This window comes from Salvelinus alpinus, chromosome 13, assembly GCF_045679555.1.
Source record: "Salvelinus alpinus chromosome 13, SLU_Salpinus.1, whole genome shotgun sequence".
NCBI lineage: Eukaryota > Metazoa > Chordata > Actinopteri > Salmoniformes > Salmonidae > Salvelinus > Salvelinus alpinus.
Genome location: NC_092098.1, coordinates 48,472,958 through 48,494,878, shown reverse-complemented (window position 1 = coordinate 48,494,878; position 21,921 = coordinate 48,472,958). Strand labels below are relative to the sequence as shown.

At 40.5% G+C, this 21,921-nt stretch overlaps 1 protein-coding gene across 1 annotated transcript; it reads right to left on the bottom strand.

Annotated features, from left to right (window-relative positions):
- Positions 1 to 4,974: 4,974 nt before the first annotated feature.
- LOC139537835 (alpha-1A adrenergic receptor-like) lies at positions 4,975 to 18,456 on the bottom strand. Its single transcript, XM_071339660.1, has 2 exons — positions 17,171 to 18,456; positions 4,975 to 8,670 (listed from the first exon to the last, which is right to left on the bottom strand). Exons 1-2 carry the CDS (start codon positions 18,126 to 18,128, stop codon positions 8,129 to 8,131), a joined length of 1,500 nt encoding a protein of 499 aa, XP_071195761.1. The 5' UTR covers positions 18,129 to 18,456; the 3' UTR covers positions 4,975 to 8,128.
- Positions 18,457 to 21,921: the final 3,465 nt, after the last annotated feature.

Here is a 21,921-nt window from a genome sequence, read left to right as displayed (position 1 = left end):
ATTAGTATCTAATTAATCATTTAAGACAATGTTGGAATGATGCATTTCATTGTTTTGCTTACTTTGTGTATTATAATTAGATCATGTGCTTTTCTCCACGGGGAGGGATACTATATAATGTTGTTGGGTCTGTAACCATGTTTGCCAGTGACAGTCTCTTCCCATTCACATATTTATTTTCAACAGAAAGTTCAGTAATAGACCCATATAATTCCAGCTTTTATTGCGAGGGATGTTTTGTTTGTGCCGTGCACTGACTGTGTGTCTGTGTATAGTCTATAAAAGTGGATCCTCGTGATTGTATTTTCCTTCCTTTTTAGACCACATTGGCCTAATAAAATACTTCAAATGATAGGCTAACCACGTCTCTCTCGTCTCTCTCTCTTTCTCTCTTTCTCCACCTCTCTCTCTCTCTCTCTCCCTCCACCTCTCTCTCTCTCCCGCTCTCTCTCTCGTCTCTCTCTGTCGCTCTCTCTCTCCTCTCTCTAACTCTCTCTCTCTTTCTCTCGTCTCTTTCGTCTCTCTCTCTCTCTCTCTCTGTGGTGACTTAAAGAAGAGTAAAGTTAAGGCCTCAACATCTTGCTGAATTTATCTGAATTACCACCTATCTGAATTTCTGTCGGTGTCCATTTTGAAAGTGTGGAACGAATAAGCCTTCCTCGTCGCAGCTTGTTTGCTTGCGCTTGCTTATACTTAGAGCTTAGTGTTAATGATATAAGAACAAACATTATGAATTTACTGAACATAAATGTAATCATGTTTGTGTATGGTTCGAAAGTCAAAACTCATGTCGGCATTTGTTATTATTGAAAGAGAATGCAGTTCTTATAGAGTTACACAAATTCATAAGGAGTCAGCAGAAACCATATTTATTTAAGCAAGTCAGCCATATCAGCTTTTGTTTTTAAAAAGGCTGTAAATGAGGCTGAATGAACTGTGTCGCTGCCAGACAAGGCTCCTCTGATAGCCAGGTGTAGTAGTGGTCCCGTGTGGCTCAGTTGGTAGAGCATGGCGCTTGCAACGCCAGGGTTGTGGGTTCATTCCCCACGGGGGGACCAGGATGAATATGTATGAACTTTCCAATTTGTAAGTCGCTCTGGATAAGAGCGTCTGCTAAATTACTTAAATGTAAATGTGGTAAGGATTCACTACATGGTGCTGAAAAGAAAGCTCTGCTGTTGTGAAAGCTTTATGTAGGGCCTAACAGTTTGTGGGCACCGTTTGTCACTGTCATAGTACAATTAATTTGTTGTGATGTGTAGTGGCTTTCCTGGCATCCATTTAAAATTGATAGTTTGCCCCACCAAGATTGACATGCTAAAATTGCCACTGCTGCCTGGTGACATCACCAGGCGGTAAATTGGTTAATAGACCAACAAGAAAGAGAGTTCCAAACCTCTCTGCCAATAACAGCTATTTTTCAGTTTCCCCCTCCTCACTCAGACCACTCCCAGACAGTCCTACCAAAATTCTTGCTTGAGATATTGCCCTAAGCTAAGAAGCTATTTTTGTTTATTTTTTTAAACATTTGAATTGAAAACAATCACAGTAAGGTACTTAATTGTTACCCAGGAATGATTTGATATTGATATTTTAAAAAATAAGTTTCATTGGACCTTTGAAAAACCTGATGAATCAGCATAATATATAGACTAGCCATTCAGAAATATCTGACATAAGTGTAAAGATTACATTCAGCACATTGCAGGGTGGTGATGACCAATGGTCTTGGTTGACCTGACTAGTTTGGCTCGTGATGGAGACAATATACAGTATATATATATATATATATATATGTATATATTTTTCTCAGGGAGCCCAGCTAGTGCTACTGCGCTGTGAGTCACAGCCATTATACCCAGTTAGTACTGTGACTCTAAAACACCCGGTTAGTACTGTGACTCTAAAACACCCAGTTAGTACTGTGACTCTAAAACACCCAGTTATTACTGTAACTAAAACACCCAGTTATTACTGTAACTAAAACACCCAGTTATTACTGTAACTAAAACACCCAGTTATTACTGTAACTAAAGCACCCAGTTATTACTGTAACTAAAACACCCAGTTATTACTGTAACTCTAAAACACCCATTTAGTACTGTGACTCTAAAACACCCAGTTAGTACTGTAACTAAAACACCCAGTTATTACTGTAACTAAAACACCCAGTTATTACTGTATCTCTAAAACACCCAGTTAGTACTGTATCTCTAAAACACCCAGTTAGTACTGTGACTCTAAAACACCCAGTTAGTACTGTGACTCTAAAACACCCATTTAGTACTGTGACTCTAAAACACCCAGTTAGTACTGTGACTCTAAAACACCCAGTTAGTACTGTGACTCTAAAACACCCAGTTAGTACTGTGACTCTAAAACACCCAGTTAGTACTGTGACTCTAAAACACCCGGTTAGTACTGTGACTCTAAAACACCCGGTTAGTACTGTGACTCTGAAACACCCGGTTAGTACTGTGACTCTAAAACACCCGGTTAGTACTGTGACTCTGAAACACCCGGTTAGTACTGTGACTCTAAAACACCCAGTTAGTACTGTGACTCTAAAACACCCCTGTTATTACTGTAACTAAAACACCCCTGTTATTACTGTAACTAAAACACCCAGTTATTACTGTAACTAAAACACCCAGTTATTACTGTAACTAAAACACCCAGTTATTACTGTAACTAAAACACCCAGTTATTTTTTTATTTTATTTTATTTTTATTTTTTTTAAATATTTTTTTTTAAATAAATTTTATCCCCTTTTCTCCCCAATTTTCGTGGTATCCAATCGCTAGTAATTACTATCTTGTCTCATCGCTACAACTCCCGTACGGGCTCGGGAGAGACGAAGGTCGAAAGTCATGCGTCCTCCGAAGCACAACCCAACCAAGCCGCACTGCTTCTTAACACAGCGCGCCTCCAACCCGGAAGCCAGCCGCACCAATGTGTCGGAGGAAACACCGTGCACCCGCCCCCCTCAGTTAGCGCGCACTGCGCCCGGCCCGCCACAGGAGTCGCTGGAGCGCGATGAGACAAGGATATCCCTACCGGCCAAACCCTCCCTAACCCGGACGACGCTAAGCCAATTGTGCGTCGCCCCACGGACCTCCCGGTCGCGGCCGGCTGCGACAGAGCCTGGGCGCGAACCCAGACTCTGGTGGCGCAGCATAGCACTGCGATGCAGTGCTCTAGACCACTGCGCCACCCGGGAGGCTCAACACCCAGTTATTACTGTAACTAAAACACCCAGTTATTACTGCAACTAAAACACCCAGTTATTACTGTAACTAAAACACCCAGTTATTACTGTAACTAAAACACCCAGTTATTACTGTAACTAAAGCACCCAGTTAGTACTGTAACTAAAGCACCCAGTTAGTACTGTAACTAAAGCACCCAGTTATTACTGTAACTAAAACACCCAGTTAGTACTGTAACTAAAACACCCAGTTAGTACTGTAACTAAAACACCCGGTTATTACTGTAACTAAAACACCCATTTAGTACTGTGACTCTAAAACACCCATTTAGTACTGTGACTCTAAAACACCCAGTTAGTACTGTAACTAAAACACCCAGTTATTACTGTAACTAAAACACCCAGTTATTACTGTAACTAAAACACCCAGTTATTACTGTAACTAAAACACCCAGTTATTACTGTAACTAAAACACCCAGTTATTACTGTAACTAAAACACCCAGTTATTACTGTAACTAAAGCACCCAGTTAGTACTGTAATTAAAACACCCAGTTAGTACTGTAACTAAAGCACCCAGTTATTACTGTAACTAAAGCACCCAGTTAGTACTGTAATTAAAACACCCAGTTAGTACTGTAATTAAAACACCCAGTTAGTACTGTAACTAAAACACCCAGTTATTACTGTAACTAAAACACCCAGTTATTACTGTAACTAAAACACCCAGTTATTACTGTATCTCTAAAACACCCAGTTAGTACTGTAACTGAAACACCCAGTTATTACTGTAACTGAAACACCCAGTTATTACTGTAACTAAAGCACCCAGTTATTACTGTAACTCTAAAACACCCAGTTATTACTGTAACTAAAACACCCAGTTAGTACTGTAACTCTAAAACACCCAGTTAGTACTGTAACTGAAACACCCAGTTATTACTGTAACTAAAACACCCAGTTATTACTGTAACTAAAACACCCAGTTATTACTGTAACTAAAACACCCAGTTATTACTGTAACTCTGAAACATGTCTCATGCATCGTCATCAACAATTCTTCTGAGATCACTTTTTTACTATTTGCTTGAAAAAGTAAAAAGTTTTAAAAAATGCTCCAGAAAGATGGTGCTTGCTCCCCAAATCCAAATGCTGATATCTTGTTTACAAATTATAAAAGTAGTGGGGCCATTTAGTGAGAGCGAGAGAGAGAGTGAGAGAGAGTGTGTGAGAGAACATTGTTTTATTAAGATCACATGATGTGGACTATATATGATTTTCGGATTATATGCAAGAAATATCTTCAAAATGTACCTTATTGCTGGCATAGAAACTTCTCTGACATTCTGTGATGAGCATCTATTGTTCAAGATGTACGCAGTATGCTGCATCACTGAATGGATAAGGGTCATATTTGCATAGGGGTGTGTGTTCCTGACCCTGGTGTTGAACATCCTGCCTCGACCTGTGTTGCATATGCTTTCATGCTACCGTTGGACAGACTGAACATATTTTATTTGTTTCAAGAAGCTACCAAATTCCTCAACAGTCAGAAAAAACAAGAAACATGTTGTATTGCCACACTTAATAAGGAGATTGTTTTATGCTCCTGGCCTTGCTCATCAATGCTGTTGCTTGCCCACAATAAAATACACTGGATGTTGGAATGTGTAAAGATTTGTCCCATGCCCTTAAAAGGAGGGTGTTTATGTGTATAACTTTCATCATAATAATGCAGCTGAGAAAAAAATGATGAACACCCAGAAACATTTATAAATCAAGTTTATTTAACCTCTGCACTCAAAACCATTTACAAAAGAACATAATGTACAACTAAGCCATTTCTTTTGACACATTTCACCTCTGTGCTGTCTTATCTGTGTCTTGAAAGAATGTACAGTGAGTGGTACGAGTTATGGGGTGTGTGTGTGTGTGTGTGTGTGGGTGTGTGTGTGTGAGTGTGTGTGTAATGAAATGGTATATTATACGTTTCCGTTCCCCTTCACTCGGTTATAGTCACCATAGTGGGATAAGAAAAATAATAATATTTGGTCTGAATTAAGATTGATACATTATAATGTGACTACATATTTTCAAGAGAGCAATTAGGGCATTTGAGTTGACAATATCCTTAAATATACTATAGATCCATGTACTGTAGATCCATGTACTGTAGATCCATGTACTGTAGATCCATGTACTGTAGATCCATGTACTGTAGATCCATGTACTGTAGATCCATGTACTGTAGATCCATGTACTGTAGATCCATGTACTGTAGATCCATGTACTGTAGATCTATGTACTGTAGATCCATCTGAACAGCCACTGAGCATCTTTAAGATACATTTTATTTGTCAACATAGTTATGTTGTTACTGCACTGTCCTTCTAAATTGTTTGAGATTAAAAGTACATTCCCCTTTACATAAAACAACATTTCCATCACCACCTAAATTGTAATAAATAAACATCAATCCCAAGTTTAGCAGATGTGAGCTACAAAACGCTGCTATAAGACACTGTATATCAAGATACACCACATGCGATACATACCTAAAAATGCATTAAAATATTACATTACACAGTGGTTGTTATGGAATGTTCCAAATAGATTCACAAACCCAAATGCACACTGGGATTCATGTCAATAATGAACCTGAATGATCTCAACACAATGCCATGACTCCAAAAATGTTTCACCAAACATACAATAGAGCAAATACATTATGACAACAAGGAAACTTTTTTTACCCTAAAAACATTTGTAGAGACATGTCTTTTTTTTATATATATACAGTTGAAGTCGGAAGTTTACATACACTTAGGTTGGAGTCATTAAAACTAGTTTTTCAACCAATCCACAAATGTCTTGTTAACAAACTATAGTTTTGGCAAGTCGGTTAGGACATCTGTGTGCAAGACACAAGTAATTTTTCCAACAATTGTTTACAGACAGATTATTTCACTTATAATTCACTATATCATAATTTCAGTGGGTCAGAAGTTTACATACACTAAGTTGACTGTGCCTTTAAACAGCTTGGAAAATGCCAGAAAATGATATCATAGCTTTAGAAGCTTCTGATAGGCTAATTGACATAATTTGAGTCAATTGGAGGTGTACCTGTGGATGTATTTCAAGGCCTACCTTCAAACTCAGTGCCTCTTTGCTTGACATCCTGGGAAAATCAAAAGAAATCAGCCAAGTCCTCAGAAAAATAATTGTAGACCTCCACAAGTCTGGTTCATCCTTGGGAGCAATTTCCAAATGCCTGAATGTACCACGTTCATCTGTACAAAAAATAGTATGCAAGTATAAACACCATGGAACCCAGCTCAGGAAGGAGATGCGTTCTGTCTCCTAGAGATGAACGTACTTTGGTGCGAAAAGTGAAAATCAATCCCAGAACAACAGCAAAGGACCTTGTGAAGATGCTGGAGCAAACAGGTACAAAAGTATCTATATCCACTGTAAAACGAGTCGTATATCGACATAACCTGAAAGGCCGCTCAGCAAGGAAGAAGCCAATGCTCCAAAACCGCCATTAAAAAAAGCCAGACTACGGTTTGCAACTGCACATGGGGACAAAGATGATACTTTTTGGAGAAATGTCCCCTGGCCTGATGAAACAAAAATAGAACTGTTTGGCCATAATGACCATCGTTATGTTTGGAGGAAAAAGGAGGATCCTTGCAAGCCAAAGAACACCATCCCAACCATGAAGCACGGGGTGGCAGCATCATGCTGTGGGGGTGCTTTTCTGCAGGAGGGACTGGTGCACTTCACAAAATAGATGGCATCATGAGGAAGAAAATTATGTGGATATATTGAAGAAACATCTCAAGACATCAGTCAGGAAGTTAAAGCTTGGTCGCAAATGGGTCTTCCAAATGGACAATGACCCCAAGCATACTTCCAAAGTTGTGGCAAAATGGCTTAAGGACAACAAAGTCAAGGTATTGGAGTTGCCATCACAAAGCCCTGACCTCAATCCTATAGAAAATGTGTGTGCAGAACCGAAAAAGCGTGTGCGAGCAAGGAGGCCTACAAACCTGACTCAGTTACACCAGCTCTGTCAGGAGGAATGGGCCAAAATTCACCCAACTTACTGTGGGAAGCTTGTGGAAGGCTACCTGAAACGTTTGACCCAAGTTAAACAATTTAAAGGCAATGCTACCAAATACTAATTGAGTGTATGTAAACTTCTGACCCACTGGGAATGTGATGAAAGAAATAAAAGCTGAGATAAATAATTCTCTCTACTATTATTCTGACATTTCACATTCTTAAAATAAAGTGGTGATCCTAACTGACCTAAGACAGGGAATTTTTACTAGGATTGAAAGGTTAAAAATTGTGAAAAACTGAGTTGAAATGTATTTGGCTAAGGTGTATGTAAACTTCCGACTTCAACTGTATATATACAGTATCTGTTGCAAATGCAGACCAGTGCAACTCAAGTCAAAACGTGGGCACAGTTGGTCCCTTTTTCATGGAGTCTTTCAAGGGTATGTGCCAGAGCTGCACACATTGTTCTACCAAATGTCTTGTGCAGTAGCAGATGACTTCAGTGTTCTGTCTAAAATTGTCCAAAAGACCTATTGAGGACATGGAACTAGAAGCAACCAGGTTCTTAGTAATAAATACTTAGGGACACATTGTGATGTGTACATTGTGATGACAAGCATTCCGCTACACTCGCATTAACATCTGCTAACCATGTGTATGTGACAAGTAACATATTTGATTTGATCTTCAATCCATACTGCTGCAGTAGTTAGGCTACTGTCCATATTGCATTTAGACATTTACAAAGATCCAATGTATAGTCTCTCTAAAAAAAAGTATCATGCCAGCATTAGTACAGACTATCAAACGATATTGTCCAGGCTTATGACTGGTGCCCCACACAGTCATTACATAATTGTGTCAGGTATTGCCCTGATTGATCCATGCTCCACCTCTCCATTCTTACTCTGTCCATTGGCATGAACTGGCTCCCTGGCCAGGGGAGAGACCAGGTGGACTCTGTTGTTTCTGCTGGCGCTCTGGTAGACAGGCCCAGGGAGGGCCCTCGTCTGGCCAGTGAAGGGGCTCCCAGGCAGAGACGTGCAGGGGGATGGGGAGTTGAGGTCAAACCCAGGCTCTAGGCGAGAGCCGGTCCCTTTGCTGACACAGCGAGGGCTGGGGTTGATGGAGGACAGGGTTTGCTGACTTCCGTTCAGGTAGGAGGTATTGGTGGAGCCCAGGCGAGAGGAACGTTGGTTGTAGTAGGCTCTCCAACCCTTCTGCTTCTTCTTCTGATGGCAGCGGCACTTAAGGATACGTATGAAGGCCTGCTTGAACTCTCGGCTGTAGCAAGGGTAGATGATGGGGTTGAGGCAGCTGTTGAAGTAGCCCAGCCAGAAGATCACCTTGAAGAACGTCTCCGAGGGACGCAGGTCGGCGTTAAACGACCCTGAGAGAGTACATGGTGAAAATAAGTTATCAATTGAGAGATATTATCGAAAAACAAATGTTATTATGCATCTTTTATGCATAATTTTTTTTTAATGACACATAACTTTTACATTTGAGAAATGATTCAGATGTGCTATGTACTGTTGTGGTAGATGTATCTTGAGACAATAACGTAAACGAGGAACCATCTCTTCAATCCATTCATTTTGATGATCAATAGATGGCAGCATTCAATAGAACCTCACAGAAAGCCAACGTTACCAGCAGCTTTCCACCGGCATCCTCCTCTCACTCCGCACCACTGATCTAGAGAGACGGGGAAAGGTGAACTATAGGCTTGCTTTCACCTTCCCAGACCTTTCAGATCAATGATCAGCGACAAAGGAGATGAGATGAGAAAACGTTTTAGAGAGTGCAGGGTGGGGGTCTTTATTCAACTCTTTAGTACAGACAGATTGTCTGTCTGCTGGTATTTTTGAAGCGTCATATTTTTTTCGATAGAACTTAAGACAATAAATAATTTTGTATTTAATCATATATTCATTCAAGCATGAAAGGTACATTCTATTGTGCGTGATACGACACACCTACCTCAAGCACCTGATATACACAGCCCCCCCCCCCGATAACAGAGAGATGGAGATTGGTGGGTCTCCAACGGTTACAATGATGGCTACACAGTAATTCCAATGACTACCATCTTGGTACTGATTCTATTGTCTTGGCTGTTTCCTGGATGGAGAAAGATAACGTGACTCACTGACGGCACTCATCATTACTGTACTATGGTCTCCTTAACCACTGAGGTCAACTCTACCGACCTCACATCAGCCTTCACTGATTCTGAATAAGCTACTGAACCTTGAATGTTAAAGAATAAAAGTTGTAAAACTGCAAATGTGGAAAAAGTTAAAGATAAGGCAGGATTTACAAGCAATCTCACATTCAATAAAGAAATCGTTACAGTAAGCAATGCCACTACTGCGCTGGCATGCGATAGTATCAGTTTCAGAGAAGCACTTTCTGGAGTTTAATCTTTACTGTCTCCAGCTCATAAACAAAGGTCACAGAGATCCGTCATCATTCCAAAGTCTTCCTAATTTTACAGGCGGACTAATCCCAGAGGCTTTCACTGCTGGGAGTCCACTGTTTTACTACCCTTGCACTCCTCCCCTGTTGAACATCACATCCCCTTTTTTGGCCTTTTTGGACTCGGCATTGTGGGTACTCATCCACTTTGGTATGTCCTGCCACAGAAACCCTGGCTGTCACGTTATTGGATGAAAACCTGAAGAGAAAGATGTGGCATTCCATCCTGGGTCTCTCTTTAGACTCTGGGATGGAGAGATGTTTAACAAGAGTTATTACTGTGTTTTCTCATAATAGAACCATGGCTCATAGAACCATCTAATTCAAGGACACATTTGTAATTTCTCAGCCTGGCCCGAGGAGAGACTGTGGTTACACTGTGGCCCTTTCCTGCAGTAAAATGACCTAGTGGTCCCATGGGTGTAATGTTATTAATATTTTTTTTTATAAACATTTTTTTTTTTATTAAACACCAAAAATCTGGTGTTTCTATGTCAAACGGTTTTGTTTATATGCCAGTCTTCTGTGATGTATATAAAGTGTAATATTAGGATGCAAACTCAAAATTGAATACATTTCAACTCTATTTCTGACATGGTACAGGTGTCTTATTTTTTTAAAGCCCTTAACTATGAGTATTTTTAATTGAACCTTTATTTAACCTTTATTTAACTAGGCAAGTCAGTTAAGAACAAATTCTTATTTACAATGACGGCCTATCCCGGCCAAACCCTAACCCGGAGAACGTTGGGCCAATTTGTGCGCCGCCCAATCATGGCCAGGTGTGATACAGCCTGGAATTGACCCAGAGCCTGTAGTGAAGCCTCTAGCACTGAGATGCAGTGCCTTCGACTGCTGCGCCAATCGGGAGCCCAAATGAGTGTGAGGTGTATACCTTTGTTTCAAAGTAGATTTGTTTCAAACCAAGAAACACACTGTGTGACCCTGATTTAGCCCACTGCAGTAATTAATGATGTGCTTCTGGCTGGGGTTGTTTTCCAGTGCAACGTGTGTACAGTTCCATACACTGTAACCTCCTCACCCCTGAACCTCCCTAGTCACATGAAGCCAACAACCCACTATACCGGGATTGGTGTCAATTCCATTTAAATTCTACACTGAAATTCCAATTCCAATTCTCTTCAATGTTTTTCAATGAGGGAAATTTGGAATTCGGAATTGCGTTTACTTTCTGAATTGACTAGAATTGAAATAGAATTAACCCAAACCCTGCACTATGTTCTGATAGTGCTCACGTGACAAGATTTAGGATGCTCCTCCGTGCAGTGCAACTGTGGGATCCAGGGCAACAAATCACAGCTCTCTGTACAATTTCTCTGTCAACTCCACAGTCTATCTCTCAGTGATTTAATCACTAATTCACCACTTAATCTACTGGCAACGTCTTTCACACATCCAGAAACCAGATGCTTCCGGCTTTCTTATCTACAAATTGACTGAGTCCTTCTTGACGGCTGCTTAATGCTGGCTGACTATCGAGCCAAACAAAGGAAGGTAGTCGATGTTGCTCTATAGATGGAGTGAACAACAAAGCAAGGACTGGTGAAATACATTAGACTCTCTAAAGAGAGACGGCAGTTAAATGTACAGTAGTCTTACAGTATGCAGTGCCCTGTGAGGCTGCCGGCATTCAACACATCTCCTGGCTTCACCCTGAGTGCTGCTAAAGAACAGCATGTTAGAGGGACGGAGAGGAGAACTCAGGAGGAATGCAGCAAACACCTCAATCTATAATTGTTCCTGGATTAATTTCACAATCAGTCGCCATACATAGAAATAATCCCAAACGGAATCTCTCAGTCCATGCTCTCTCCTACCAATGTGGAGGTCATTAGGGGAACTTTATGTCTGGGTATTGATTGAGTAACATGGCACGAGAAAATAACTGGCATTTTTTAATTTTCAAGACAGAAGCATTGACAACAGATTCAACCAGGAGCAGATAGGTTTATCTTTTGTTCTAGTTTAGGTTTCTTTTCTAAGACACACTTGACTATGATAGAGTAGGCTATGAAAGACCCTGAGATCTACCTGGGAACTAAATACACTCGGACCGGTCCTCACACACCCACGAATGGACGAAAGCATGGAGTAAAAGATCATGTCCAAAGCCATATATAAAGAGGGCCTAAGGAGGTATGCTAGTCAGTGGGGCACTACTGTATGAGGGCCCTGGCGTTCCAACTGCATTACTCTAGAACAGGTATTCACAAACTAGGCTACGTGCAATGCCGTCGGGGGTACGCCAAATAAAAATGTGATTCACATTTGTTTTTTAATAAAATGGTTATATTATAAAAAATGTAAAAACGTGGCTATACATTTGGGTGAGTTTTTTTTCTTGCCTGAGTAGCCTCGTTTCACTGCCAAAATGTCAAATACAGGTAGCCTAGTCAAATAATTAAAATCCAATCACATTAACCGTTATTCTCTCGCGGGAAACCTTGCGCAGACATTTAGAAACGAAACATGACAATTTGAAAAATAAGCCTGGGAGTTTTTTGAGCTAAAATTAAGACGACTTTCGAGTAGTAAGACATGTATAAAAGCAACAGATACCATTAATAAGAAGGGGCTAGAAGAGTCTTATATGGTGAGCTACCGAGTGGCTAGGACAGGCAAGCCCCATACTATAGTGGAGGACTTAATTCTTCCTGCTCCTGCGGATATGGCTGAGACAATGCTGGGGGAAAAGGCCAGAAAAACTATACAGACAATGTCTTCAACAAACACTGTTTCACAACGCATCAGTGACATGGCAAAATATGTTTTGAAACAATTACTGCTTCGAAATACAAGCCAGTGAATTATATGCGTTTCAGCTGGATGAGTCAACAGACGTGGCAGGCCTGACACAGCTCCTGGTATATGTCCGTTAGGTTTATGGGGGGTCAATTAAGGAAGACATCCTCTTCTGGAAACCAGGACAACAGGAGAGGATATTTTTTAAGTACTGGACAGCTTTGTGACATCAAATGGACTTTGTTGGTCAAGATGTGTTGGTATCTGTACTGATGGCACAAAAGCCATGACAGGGAGACATAGTGGAGTGGTAACGTTTGTGCAAGCAGTTGCTCCCGACGCCACGTGGGTACACTGCAGCATCCACCGAGAGGCTCTTGCTGCCAAGGGAATACCTGACAGCTTGAAAGATGTTTTGGACACTACAGTGAAAATGGTTAACTTTGTTAAAGCAAGGCCCCTGAACTCTCGTGTATTTTCTGCATTATGCAATGATAGTTTCTCACACGACTGGCCTATCTGGGTGATGTTTTTTTCTGCCTGAATGATCTGAATCTAGGATTACAGGGACTCTGCAACTATATCAATGTGCGGGACAATTGAGGCTATGATTAAGAAGTTGGAGCTCTTCTCTGTCTGCATTAACAAGGACAACACACAGGTCGTTCCATCATAGCCTCATAGCCTTAACTATGATTATTTTTGTGTGCAAATGAACTCAAGCTTACGGACAATGTCAAATGTGATATAGCGAAGCACCTGAGTGAGTTGGGTGTGCAATTACGCAGGTACTTTCCCGAAACAGACAACACTAACAACTGGATTCGTTATCTCTTTCATGCCCTGCCTCTAGTCCACTTACCGATATCTGAACAAGAGAGCCTCATCGAAATTGCAACAAGCGGTTCTGTGAAAATTGAATTTAATCAGAAGCCACTACCAGATTTCTGGATATGGCTGTGCTCAGAGTATCCTGCCTTGGCAAATCGCGCTGTTAAGACACTGATGCCCTTTGCAACCACATACCTATGTGAGAGTGGATTCTCGGCCCTCACTAGCATGAAAACTAAATACAGTCACAGACTGTGTGTAGAAATGATTTAAGACTGAGACTCTCTCCAATACAACCCAACATGGCAGAGTTATGTTCATCCTTTCAAGCACACCCTTCTCATTAACCAGTGAAGAGTTATTCACAATTTTTGATGAACAAAAAGGTATTATATGTAAGATGGCTAAATAAAGAGCAAAATTATTGATTATTATTATATTATTATTTGTGCCCTGGTCCTATAAGAGGTCTTTGTTGTGACAAAAACTCACACTCATTCTTGTTTAATAAATGTATCGTATAGTGTGTGTGTGTGTGGCAGGTTTACAATGATGGCAAAAAAACAACATTTGAGAGTGCGCTGACCCTGGTGCTAGAGGGGGTACACAACTGGAGGTTGAATGTTTGAAGGGGTACGGGACTATACAAAGTTTGGGAACCACTGCTCTAGAAGCATAAGGGACCCATCACCATCATATCACGCTCAAATTACAGCTCATTGGAGAATTTGGGTTGGTTAGTTAACTAGTCTGAAACCTTCTGGGAATCATCTATTAAATATGGTGGGAATGCAATATTATTGTCCGTACACGCTTAGAAAAGAAATATGCTATATAGAACCTAAAAGGGTTCTTTGGTTGTCCCCATAGGATAACCCTTAAAAAAAATTTTTTGGGTTCAAGGTAGTACCCTTTTGGTTCCCAAAATAGTTCTACCTGGAACCAAAAAGGGTTCTCTAGTGGTCCAGCCAAAGAACCCTTATTGAACCCTTTTTTCTAAGAGGGTATATATTCAACTTGTAACCTTGACAAAACAGTAAATATTGGTTACATAACATGGAAAGCGACAATCGAAGAGCAATATCTTTAGTATGTAATGTTTAGTTTCATCTGGTGAGTTTTGCGATGAAAAAAGCAAAAACTCTCAACTTCTTCTATCCTGATTACCATCATCTGTGTTTGATTGAACAGATGTTGTTTCCTGTTTTCCCCACAAAATTATCCTTCTATTGTTCACCATCTCCGCATGAGGACAAGGTGTAAGATACAGGCATACTAGATCACAGAGCACCATTGTTTGTGGTAATTACATTATGTTGGGTGATACAAACAAAACATGCCTTTGTCGGGTCAGTGCAGACAGCTTGAGAATTGCATAGTTTATACTGGCAGTGAAAAGTGGCGCTATCGTCAAACACAATCTGCAAAAGCTTTCAAAGAGATTATTTAAAATCCTGCCAGTTGCAATAGTCTGTCGAATGTGGACACCAAGAATATTTGACCCAGCTATTTTGATCCAATTCGTCTGAGAGAATGGCTACACAGTAGGTTAACGACTAAAAACATATGAGTGAGTGCTTTGTAAGGACCCAATCATTTCCAATGAAAACACCATATATGCCAATTATTACAGTTTACATCTTGGGTTTTATTGAAGAATTGAGATAATAACTGCTCTCAGTCTCCATACCTCAAGTAAATAATAATTGAATATAATGTTCTGTAGATTATATATTCACTGATATACTGGTAGTCTGAAAGCATTGTGAGGGCAGAGAAAGCAAAGACAGGGCTATTCAGGGCTTATTGTTGCTCCCAGAATACATAACACATATATCAAACATCCTATTCCAAAACCCCGATAGGAGGGGGAAATTACAACCAGCGTCAGGAAAGCTGTAATCCTTCAAACCAATGACATTTTTATTATCTTAAAATGTCCCTGAGCCTCTCGGGGGAGGGTCCAACAGGGTGCCTATAGCGGACGGTACACACAAAGACACGGACAAACGGCAGACTAATTAGGTTACTACCCAAAGCATTGTCTTAATTTTGCACCATCCATTTACTCTGTGTGAATCTTCACTGGCTGTCACCACCTCTACACATTGCTTCCACTTCCATGGTGTGGCCAGGCTAGGTGACTGCTCTGCCTCAATGCATATATGTCTCCATCTCTGTCACCCACACAGCCTCATGGTCCATATTACACCCCAAATGAGGCCTCAGGAAACAAAAGGGATCCTCGATTGGACATTAACACTGGGTAATTTCAGCAGTTCCAAATAACCTGCTTATCGCCACAACACTGACCAACTTCTGTTATCTCAAGCACGGTGAGGACTGATCGATATCAAGCTTGAAAAAGGAGAATTCAGGATTTATTTATGTGATGGACAAACTGGTTTAGTAAAAGCACAAAATAATGAGTATAATCAATAATTTATCATATTTGATGCTTTTTGTAGCTATTTATATAGTCTCCTGCCTAGTGATATAGGGCTATTGATGTTTTTGCTTTAGTGCTTTATTTGTATTATTTGAAAGATACTGTGTGTGTGTGTGTGTGTGTGTGTGTGTGTGTGTGTGTGTGTGTGTGTGTGTGTTATCAATCTTAACATTATTGGCAAGTTAATTCATGGAAAAGTTAATACCCTACATGCTTGGGATGGGTACATACTGCTTCTTATTAAAACCTTAATATGAAAACTCTATATTGTTGTATGTGAAAAAAATGATTATGTGTGTGTCAGAGAGAGCAAGAGGAGGGAGAAAGTGTTTTTGTCTGTGTGTATATATCTGCTTGAGTGCTTAAGTGTTTATACAGTGCATTCGGGAAAGTACTCAGACCCCTTGACTTTTTCCACATTTTGTTACGTTACAGCCTTATTCTAAAATTGATTAAATAAAAATAAATGCTCATCAATCTACACACAATACTCCATAAAGACAGAGTAAAAACAGGTTTTGTGAATTTTGGCTGGCCAAACTGAGCAATCGGAGGAGAAGGGCCTTGGTCAGAGAGGTGACCAAGAACCCGGTGGTCACTCTAACAAAGCACCAGAGTTCATCTGGGGACAACGACCCTAAGCACACAGCCATGACAACACAGGAGTGGCTTCGGGACAAGTCTCTGAATGTCCTTGAGGGGCCCAGCCAGAGCCCAGACTTGAACCTGATCGAACATCTCTGGAGAAACCTGAAAATAGCTGTGCAGCGACACTCCCCATCCAACCTGACAGAGCTTGAGAGGATCTGCAGAGAAGAATGGGAGAAACTCCCCAAATAGAGGTGTGCCAAGCTTGTAGCATCATACCCAAGAAGACTTGAGGCTGTAATCACTGCCAAAGGTGCTTCAACAAAGTACTGAGGAAAGGGTCTGAATACTTATGTAAATGTCATATTTCAGTTTTTTTTTTTAATTGCCAACATTTCTAAAAACCTGTTTTTGCTTTGTCATTATGGGGTATTGTTTGTAGATTGATGAGGGGAAAAAAACATTGAATCCATTTTAGGACAAGGCTGTAATATAACAAAATGTGGAAAAAGTCACGGGGTCTGAATACTTTCCATATGTGCTGTATACTTGGATTGGAGGACACTAGCAGAGAATAGGCTGTTCGGTTAGACGCTGTCCTGTCATGTCACACACACGCACGTACACACGCACACGCACACACTCAAGGTTTATTTGAAAAACAACATGTATGCGTGCAGTGTCATATTTATCTAACAGGTATGTGGTTCAATTTAACCTAAAACAACTAGTGAGAAATTGTGACACAAGTTTGCAACAAAAAAAACTCCAAACCTACCGATGGGCAGCACGAGGAAGAATGGCAGCCAGCAGATAATAAACATGCCCACCACCACACCCAGAGTTTTAGCAGCTTTCTTTTCCCGGGAGAACTTGAGCAGTTTCACCGTCAGTGTGCTCCGCGCCTGGCCTTTGCCCGTGACGCAGTATTCTTGCAGCTGTGCGTTTTTGCAGTGGATCCTGAGTGTGAGTTCATTCGAGTCCATGCGTTCTTTCATGACCCCCGCCTCCAAGTTCTTAGTGGTCCGTTTGGCAACTACATACACCTGGCAGTACATGCACAGGATGACAGCCAGAGGTATGTAAAATGAACCCAGGGAGGAGAAGAGTGCGTAAAAGGGCTCTTCGGTGATGGGGCAAACGGTGTCATCATTTGAGGGTGGTTGTTTCCACCCGAGTAGAGGTCCGATGGAGATGACAGTGGCGAGAACCCACACACCGAGCATGGCCAAAATGGCTCTTTTCTCCGTTACTATACAGGGGTACTGCAGTGGGTAGCGCACGCCTATATAACGGTCTATGGATATTACGCACAGGCTCATGATGGAGGCCGTGCAACATAGCACGTCCACTGCTGCCCAGATGTCACAGAAGATCCTTCCGAATACCCAGTAGTCGAGAATCTCCAGTGTTGCGGACACGGGCAGCACTGTGGTACCCAGCAACAGGTCCGCAATGGCTAGGTTGATAATGAAATAGTTCGTTGGGATACGCAGGTGTCTGTTGCACACAACGGAAAGTATTACGAGTATGTTGCCCACGATTGCGAACAAAATGAAAGCGCCCAGAACCATACCAACTGACACGGCTCTGGTAAGGTCCAGAGGATTCGTGTCTGTGTAATTCGCTGTGGTCAAATTGGAATTATTTGCAGACAACGGTCCTGGTGTCTCTGCGTACAGCTCCGAGGACCCGTTACTCCAGAAGTTGGCATCATTAGCAGTATCAAAACTCATGTTGATGACCAGGTTCCTCCATACCAGATAAGTGTAAATCCATAGATCAACACAGACACATTGTTAATTTTGTTAAATCACCAGTATTCTTCATTTCAAGTGGCTTTAGAAATTAAAACAATTACTAAGAATGAGCGCAAAACTGATCGAAAAAGCGCAATGACCTTCTATGGTGTGGTTCCATAATCCCCTGGTGTTTCCCGGAAAACTTAAATTTTATAACACAAGATTATATCACTTTAACCAGCTGCTGCAGTCGTCGTGACTGTCGCCTCTCACTCCGTTCCCTCCTCTCTACTCTGCAGCGTTGCCACCGACAAGCAGTCGAAACGCAGCGACACCACCGACTGACCCCTCCCGCATCCATGTTCACAATATACAACCTTTCCTCCCCTTTCTTCACAGACCTAAACATATTGCCACTGGACGTCATCCGACATGCCCTCACAAAATTGTTTCCAGGACTGACCAATACGGGAATCATGAAACTGAGAAGCACATGGCTATGTCAACTGGTAATTTAAATCACAGGCATATGCAATAGCATGTGCCATCAACACGCCAATTATTATATGATATATCTATGGTGCTTTCAAGACAAATGGGAGGTCGGAGATTTCCAAGTTCCCAGTTGTTTTGAATGCTGCATTAAAACCCTACGCAGTATGTGTCAAGGCCAGCGCAACAACAACAGCAATAAAGTGTTGCATTGCTATAGTAAGGACCACAAATCAAATCACTAACCTGTAGGCCTACTGGTGATTACACATATGATATACAGTGAGTGTACAAAACATTAGGAAGACCTTCCTAATATTGAGTTGCACCCTATTTTACCTTACCTTACTTTACAAGGTGTCGAAAGCGTTCCACACGGATGCTGGCCCATATTGTCTCCAATGCTTCCCACAGTTGTGTGAAGTTGGCTGGATATCCTTTGGGTGGTGGACCATTCTTAACACACATACAAACTGTTGAGCGTGAAAAACCCAGCAGCGTTGCAGTTCTTGACACAAACCCGTGCGCCTGTCACCTACTACCATACCCTGTTCAAAGGCACTTAAATATTTTGTTTTGCCCATTCACCCTCTGAATGGCACACACACACAATCATGTCTCAATTGTCTCAAGGCTTAAAAATCCTTCTTTAAACTGTCTCCTCCTCTTCTGATTGAAGTGGATTTAACAAGTGACATCAATAAGGAATCATAGCTATCACATGGATTCACCTGGTCAGTCTATGTCATGGAAAGAGCAGCAGTTCCTAATGTTTTCTACACTCAGTGTAGTCATTGTCTCATAATTAGGCTACAATCTACACAAACTTAATGCACAATTGATTGTGATTACATAATTTAGACTACACTTTGGATATCTTTTAGGGACCATCACGCACAGCCTACACCTGAAAGTTAGACCTTTATAATCATTCAAACTACTTTCTGTTCAGTGTTGGGGAATCTACTCTGAAAATATATGTTTACCAAGCTCCCAACTACTTCACACTTTAATAATTAAAGCTACACTCAAGCTAACCTTAATGAGAAAAATATTGTTTACTCAAGTTACTTTGAAAAATAATTTCACTAAATCCAAAACTACTGTGATACATTATATCCACATCTGAAATGTCATTGACTACAAATTGCAAGATCAGATCACTCTGGAGTCAGATGTTAACAGCAAGAACAGATCACTCTGGAGTCAGATGTTAATTGCAAGAACAGATCACTCTGGAGTCAGATGTTAATTGCAAGAACAGATCACTCTGGAGTCAGATGTTAATTGCAAGAACAGTTCACTCTGGAGTCAGATGTTAATTGCAATAACAGTTCACTCTGGAGTCAGATGTTAAAACCTCTTAGCGCTAGGGGTCAGAATTTCTTCTTTTTTTTCAAATAACGTACCCAACGTAAACGGAAATTTTCTCTGGCCCAGATCGTAGAATATGCATATAATTTACAGATTAGGATAGAAAACATTCCAAAGTTTCCAAAACTGTCAAAATATTGTCTGTGAGAAAAATAATATTTATTCTGCAAGCGAAATCCTGAGAAAAATTAACCCGGAAGTGATATTTAAAAAATAATAATATTTGTTTCCTTTCCCCTCTAACCTCCATTTAATGGGGTATCAACCAGATTCTTTTTCCAATGGCTTCCCCAGGCTGTGACCAGGCTTTAGACATAGTTTCAGGCTGTTATTTTGAAAAATGAGCGAGATGTTTCAAAAGAGGTCAGGTGTCCTCCGAATATTTCCTGCGCGCGAGAGAGGGGCTCCCCATTTTCCTTTTGTCTCTTAATGAATAGGTTATGCTCCGGTTGAAATATTATCGATTATGTTTGTTAAAGACAACCTGAGGTTTGATTATAAAAAACATTTTAAATGTTTCTACGACCATTACGGATACTTTTTGGGATTTGTCGAACGGAACACGGCTTTTGATTTTTCATCATAACGCGCAACCCAAATGGTGTTTTTTTGTGATAAAAGTAATATTTATCGAACAAAAAAAAACATTTGTTGTGTAACTGGGAGTCTCGTGAGTGGGAACACCCGAAGATTATCAAAGGTAAGCGATTAATTTGATTGCTTTTCTTACTTTCGTGACCAAGCTAGCCAAGCTAATATAAGGCTAAACTGTTATAGCATTGAAAGCTACACTCACAAAAGCTCGGATTTCTTTCGCTGTAAAATATATTTTCAAAATCTGACACGATAGGTGGATTAACAACAAGCTAACCTGTGTTTTGGTATATTTCACTTGTGATTGCATGATTATAAATATTTTTTGTAATATTTTTTAATCTGATATGTTTGGAAATTTCCGTCTTCCTTTCAGGACCGGAATGAGGCTGTAGTTTTTTTCATCATAACGCGCAACCCAAATGGCGTTTTTTTTTGTGATAAAAGTAATATTTATCGAACAAAAATAAGATTTGTTGTGTAACTGGGAGTCTCGTGAGTGGAAACGTCCGAAGATTATCTAAGGTAAGCGATTAATTTTATTGCTTTTCACACTTTCGTGACCATGCTAATTTAGCATTGAAAGCTACACTCATAAAAGCTTGGATTTCTTTCGCTGTAAAATATATTTTCAAAATCTGACACCATAGGTGGATTAACAACAAGCTAAGCTGTGTTTTGGTATATTTCACTTGTGATTGCATGATTATAAATATTTGTAGGAATATTTTTGAATTTGGCGCCCTGCAATTCAGCGGTTGTTTAGGGAAGTGAACCCGTATTCGGTATCCGTAGATCAGAGAAGTTAACAGCAAGAACAGATCACTCTGGAGTCAGATGTTAACAGCAAGAACAGATCACTCTGGAGTCAGATGTTAATTGCAAGAACATATCACTCTGGAGTCAGATGTTAATTGCAAGAACAGATCACTCTGGAGTCAGATGTTAATTGCAAGAACAGATCACTCTAGAGTCATTGTAATATTTTATTCTTAGTTTTGTTATTTTAAATGCTTTGTTTGTGGCCATGCTGTTTCATATTATACAAAAAAAATACAATCAGAAAGGCACATCATAAGTAAACCAAGCATCACACAAAATAGGAGTTACATGTAAAATGCAGGCCCCTTGTGGAAATTAGGCAAATTGCAACATCACTTAGCCTGAATTCAAACAAATCTCTCCCTCCCCTCCTCAACCAATATAATAGATTACAATACCAGTAATGGCACCTTCAATGATTACCATAATGGCATTGGTACCATAAAACTGTTTTGTTTACGGTAACTTACTAGCAGCCAGTTACCTGTAAGTTACTGTAAAACAA